Source organism: Bison bison, unplaced genomic scaffold (genome assembly GCF_000754665.1).
Source record: "Bison bison bison isolate TAMUID 2011002044 unplaced genomic scaffold, Bison_UMD1.0 scf7180017864138, whole genome shotgun sequence".
Classification (NCBI taxonomy): domain Eukaryota; kingdom Metazoa; phylum Chordata; class Mammalia; order Artiodactyla; family Bovidae; genus Bison; species Bison bison.
Window position 1 is genome coordinate 357,008 of NW_011494710.1, and position 6,180 is coordinate 363,187.

The 6,180-nt window shown below is 45.4% G+C and overlaps 1 protein-coding gene across 1 annotated transcript in view; it reads right to left on the minus strand.

Moving 5' to 3' along the window:
- Window positions 1-6,180, minus strand: part of GALNT2 (polypeptide N-acetylgalactosaminyltransferase 2) — a 96,335-nt gene that overhangs the window by 42,511 nt on the left and 47,644 nt on the right. Inside the window, exons 4-6 of the mRNA XM_010839945.1 lie at window positions 3,361-3,459; window positions 3,038-3,105; window positions 2,721-2,786 (exon numbers count right to left, since the gene is read on the minus strand). Of these exons, the coding sequence (XP_010838247.1) occupies window positions 2,721-2,786; window positions 3,038-3,105; window positions 3,361-3,459 (233 nt within the window). The remainder of the gene's footprint in view (window positions 1-2,720; window positions 2,787-3,037; window positions 3,106-3,360; window positions 3,460-6,180) is intronic.

Consider the following 6,180-nt stretch of genomic DNA (forward strand, 5'->3'; position numbering starts at 1 on the left):
AATCACCAGCATTATTTACAATAGCCAAGACACTGAAGCAAACTAAATGTCCACTGATAGACAAATGGATAAAGAAAATGTCACACACACACACACACACACACTGCCATTTGCAGCAACAATATGGATGGATCTTGAGGGCATAATGCTACACGAAAAAAGTCAAACAGAGAAAAAGACAAATACTCAGTGAGCTCACTAATATGGGAATCTAAAAAAATTATCTCAACGATAAAGAGAACAGATTGATGGTTGCTAGAGGGAGGGGGCCCTCAAGAGTACTGGAGTACTCTTGCCTGGAAAATCCCACGGAGAGAGGAGCCTGGTAGGGTGCAGTCCATGGGGTCGCTAAGAGTCAGACACGACTGAGCGACTTCAATTTCACTTTTCACTTTCATGCACTGGAGAAGGAAATGGCAATCCACTCCAGTGTTCTTGCCTGGAGAATCCCAGGGACGGCGGAGCCTGGTGGGCTGCCGTCTATGGGGTCGCACAGAGTTGGCCACGACTGAAGCGACTTGGCAGCAGCAGCAGCAGAGGGAGGGGGATGGGTGAATGTGGTCAAAAAGTACAAATTTCCAGTTAATGAGATAAAAGTTCTGGGCATGTGATGTGCAGCGTGGTGACCGTAGTTAATAATACTGTATTGTATATTTGAAAGTTGCTTTGAGAGTAGATCCTGAAAGTTCTCATCACAAGAAAAAGAACTTGGAGCTGTGTGAGGTGATGGGTGTTAACTAAGCTTACTGTGGTGATCACTTCACATATATACATACATCAAATCACTATATTGTATACCACAAATGAATACAATATTTTATGTCAATTATATATATCAATAACCTGGAAAAAATCAATTAATCAGGCAGGACAGTAGGAACAAAGGAACAAAAAGCACATGGGACAAATTGAGAACTCGGCTTATGAACATGGTTTTGGCCCCACTACTGTCATTAAATAGCTGGATGATCTTGAAAACGCAACTTAACTTCTTTCAACCTTAATGTTTCCATCTGTACAACAACTAGGTTTTCAAACTTTCAAAGTACATCGGTATTATCAAAATGCAGATGCCCAGGCCCCACCCCTAGACATCTAAAAATTCTAATTCAGTTGTGGGTAGCATCCAGGAATGGTCTTCTTTTAGGTTCCCTAGGTGACTATAATCAAAAGCCAGGTAAGGAACGCTGGCACAATTAACTCCCAGCACTAAACGACCCCAGGATTGCTCCTTCACTGTAAGATTTCAAGCAGTTGGCTTGCTCTGTCATCTAGCAGCATTGCTGTGAGCACTTCTGTATATGTTTAACTATATGGGATACACACACACAGGCACACACACATTTGTGTGTGTATTTTTTGACTCAACTATCTCATTCCTCATGTGTTCCACATAGGTCTATCACAATCTGGCTTCCCACAGCTGCTCCTCTTCATTCTTTCCCAAAACAAGGTGGGTTCTCCTCCACATGAACAGCCTAACTTGAAGCAAATGGCAAGTTTCTTTTAGAAACACTGCTTTTGATTTCTAAGCAGGTTAAAGGCACTCTGATACGGCTAGCATGCAGTTTGCCAGTTACAACGGCCAACATGAAAGATAATTTTTCTTTTTTTTTTTTCCTCTTCACCTTTTTTCCCCCGTGCCAGACGACACTTTGGTTTTTATTTCAACAAGTTATTATGTAACTTCTTTGGGGGCAAGTACAGTGCAAGATTTTGGTTTAATCAAAGCTTGAGTCCAGCAAACAGTTTGCTTAGCGGCAAGGCTGACCCCATTGTTTATGCATCACGAACATCTGGATTGGTGATCTTTGTTGGTTAAAATATGATGTTGATGACATCGCCCTAACAGGCTCACCCACTTTATTGGCTGATGAGATTCTTGCTAAGAAAGACTGACTCCAGCTGGAGCACACAGGGGACCAGATGAAAGACAGTGTTCACTGATCACAGGCCACAGCCACCACTCCAGGATCAACAGTCATCCTCAAATAGCAAAAACAGCACATAGTTTAAAGCTCTGCCGTTTTCCCTACAGAAAGGTTCTCAGGACCCTGGAAGAGCCAAGAATCCAGCCATTAGCTCTCTACCAGCACGGATGCACTGGGTGTTAATTACACTGTGATTTCAGTTTCCTTTCCAGACACTTCAAAGTAATGCTTTCCCCTCTGGAGTCTCTCTTACAACTGCCAATAAAGTGGACTGGATGAGCCCAGCTCCAGCAAAGACAAGACTGACAGCAGGTTTCAAGGCTGGCATTTGCAAATCCAGTAAGCATGTAATTACAGTGCTCTTTCCCCTTTTTGGATGGTTCACCTTGGGCTAGCTGTCAAACTTGAATCCCAGTTATTTTATCAGATGCCTGAAGCATGGAGTCATTAAAGTTCTCATTACTAAATCTCAGTTTTTCTTCTTAATTCTAGTACTCAAGGGACTTGATAAGATTTCCTAGGTTGTGAAAGAGAGAAGCCAGTTTTCTAAATACATAAATAACAATGTAATTTGAACTCTAGCCCTCGTGCACAATTTCAATTAGGTAAGCTTTTAATGTCCTTCCTATGTTTGCTGGGAGAGGCTCCCAAGAGGCTGTGCTGGAGGGAGGCAGACAAAAGACCAGACAGTTAATTGTTCCTGTAGCTGAAATGTTTCTTCACGTTATTACTGGGTTCAGGAAAAGTCAGAATTCAACTGTTTTAGTATTGAATTAAGAGAAGTCTTACCTTCTCGCCGATCATTTCGAAGTACACGTACTTTCTCAATTTTCCCCAAAAGAGCTCCGTCTTCAGCTGGGAAAAAAAAAGAAGCAAAGCTTTTGAACCTCAAGTTTACAAAGGGCTTGAGGGGCAGGGATGGTGATTCTCCATCACCTATGGGCTGATGAGCCCCTTGGGGTTTCAGAGAGGCCCTCTTTCTGCTGCTCCCACTTCTTGAGGCCTTTTCTTCAAACTTGTCCTTAGCATCCACAGCCCAGAAAGGCTGGGGCCCAGGAGAAGGGCCAGAAGGAGGGGGTGGGGGTGGGGGATCGGTCTCTACTTACGGTCATTGCTGTAGTCATCCACCAAGATGATTTCTTTTATCAGGTGGGGTGGGCTTTTCTTAAGGACACTGAGGAAAGGCAGAAAGATAAAGTTGCAGGCCTTTCAGGGGTGTGATGGGGGTGGGAAACTCTCATCCCCTGGCCCCAGTCCTGGATGGAGGAGCTGCCAGCCCCTCCTGTGCTGCACAGTCAGGGGACCTGTCTGCTCCCCCGGACAGCCCTTGCCTGGCTGTGCTGGGCACCTGGCTCTTGCTCTGCATCCCTGCCGGGGATGCCCCTCTAAGCTTCAGTGGGTGGGAACGGGTGGCAGGTGTGGGCCTCACCTGACCACTGTCCTCAGCAAAGCTGACCTGGCTTCATTGTGAAATGTGATGACCACGCTGGTGGCTGGCAGATCTACCCGCCACTGCTTCCGCTGACACCTGCAGGAAAAGAAAGAGGGACCTGAACCATGAGCTGGGACAAACCCCAGCGAGCCCCGACAGCACGGGCAGCTGGCCCTGCAGGACAGCACTCGGGGTGAACCTGCCGTTTGTAGGAGGCACTGGCCTATTATGAGATGCAGTGACAAGGGTACATCAGGAAACAGAAAAACACAACCAAAGCAACAGTTTAAGAGATGAAAGATTTCAGCAAAAAGTAACATACTGAGAACATCTTTCTAATGTGTTAAAAAAAAAAAAAAGTGTTTCGAAACAGTGAATTCCCATTCAGTCGCACATGCTGATACACCTTATAGATGTGCTTTTCACAGTTCACAGCGGTTACTTCTGAGGCGTGGAAACAACTGTGTGATGCTGCTCTTTTCTTCTCTCCTACTTTGCCTGCAGCAAGCATGTGGGTTGCTGGGATTCTTAGCTGAGGTGTATTTGGTATCCGGCTCTACCCTGGTCCTGGATCGCAGGACACACACCCCTCCCCTTGCCAGACTGTGTCGTCCTAGGTGCCAGTCCTGCAGGCTGCTGTGGGAGAGGGGAGGATGGTTGGGCCTTTGAGCCTATCAGCTCCCCTTCTACTTCCAGCAGCACTGAAAGAACCAGGGACCAGGCTGAATAAAGTCCCTGCAAATTGTGGGCAGACTGCAACAGGCACTTCTCGAGTCTGCACTTCTCTGTCTGCATTTCCCTGCAGACAGACACAAGGCTGTGAGGGCCCAGAAAAGCTGTTTCAGAACACAGGACTCTAAAGCCCTGGGCTGAAGATGCTGAGCCATCACCCACTAGGCAACAGCAAGGACCAGCAAAAGGAGATCGGGCTCAGCAGGAACAACAGAAGGGGCACTGCAAGTCCCTCGAAAGCTCCGTGACCTGAAAAACACGCCAGCAGAGAGGTGATGCTCCAGAGAATCCTGAGAGAACAAGACCCCTGGGCAGGCTTATAGCTCTTGAGGACTGCTGCGAACAAATTATGGCATGAGGGCATTCAGGAGTCATCAGGCTGGTGGTACTACTGATTCTAGCTGGGAAAAGGGGTGAGGACAGACAGCTAAAGCCTTTTTGGCCTCTGGAAGAAGCTCTTGGCCCGAGGTGGAGACAGCAATGATCTTGCCTGCAGTAGGGTGGGGACCATCAGTCAGCCACCAGGGACGTGGTCCCCTCCACACTGTGCTCACCATCTGGGATCCCTGCACTGGTATCAAAGAAGGTGGAACACTTTCCGTTGGGCCAATATATTTTCAAGAGTTTGTTTTACTCTCGGGACTTTCCTGGTGGTGCAGTGGCTAAGTGCTCTCAATGCAGGGAGTCTGGACTCAACCCCGGGTCAGGGCACTAGATCCCACATGCCACAACTAAGAGTTCTCATGCCACAACAAAGACCCCAGCGCAGTCAAACAAGTATTTTTTGAAGAACTTGTCTTACTCTTTAGCTCTTAATGTAACTGACCACAGCTGCAAATGATCTGCTCCCAGAATTAAAACTATTCATCTTGAAGATGAGAAATGAGTAGGAAAAGGAGAAAGATTAATATATTTGGAGCTCAGCAGTGCCTTAAAGGAAAATGGTTGACACATTATTTTCCCTCAGGATTGGGAAAACTATTTCAGAGAGCAAATTTTGAAAATGAGCAAGAAAAGCAGTACAATTAAAAAGCAATTAGGTCAGATCACAAAATGGGCTTCTGTTTATTTTAGTTATATGGATAGCTGGATTTTAATTAACTATGAGAAAATGACATACCAGTCACTGTTGGGGAAAAGAATGCATTCTAGAATTAATGTCAAGTCTTTAATGACAGGTAGATTGATAGGCTAGGGTTTTTTTTTTTTTCAGTTTTAAGAATTTGTTGATTGTTAGATTAAGGAAGTAAGAATCTGCAAGGTTCAACTGTAAACAAATGACCAACAAATGTCATTCCCAAGAACCTAATCGGCAACGCTAATGAAATAAGAACCCCAGGATAGGAGCCAATACTCTCTGCAATCAGACCCCACTCCACACAGTTGAGGGGGGTGCTTTGCTGAGCTGAGCAGATTTACTGAACTCTGTCTGGTGCAGCCACGTGAAAAATCAAAAGGAGAGAAGGGAGCATTTTTCAGGCTCAAATCATAGTAAACTCAGCCGATGCAATCATGTCCTATTTCCTCGTTTTCTGTCTCTCTGCAGGAAGCCTCGTCTTCCACGAGCATTTGGCATTCTCAAGGGGCTTTGAACACATTTTTCAGAATACAGCATTCATACCATTTTATTAAAATTCCTCTCCAGTCATAAGGCACCAAGTTTTGCTAGGAATTGGCAATTAGGAAATTTAAGAGGTATATCCTATTTCTAAGATAAAGAGGGATGACAAGTAAAAACTGGGAAATAACTCATACCTTGTGAGTTTAAGAGTGTTATATGTATGCATATGAATTCAGATCCTAAGTCTTCACACTGAGCCAAGAAAAAGGAGGGGTTGTTTGAAGAATTTCTTTAAAAAGAAACAGAATAAATCTTGCACGTAAAGAGCTCTGTCGCTGCCAAGCAGTCTTCTCTGCTTCAGAGCTGGTGAAAGAACGCCTGCCTGATATAGAAACCCACTAGGGTGACTAGCTGTCAGGGGCACCTTCATCCTGGAGCTTCTCTGAGAACTGAGCAGAAGCCGGGGCTTATTTGGCATCAGCAGCATGGAGAGTCTGCAGTCAATTCTGTTCTCCCTCCCAGAC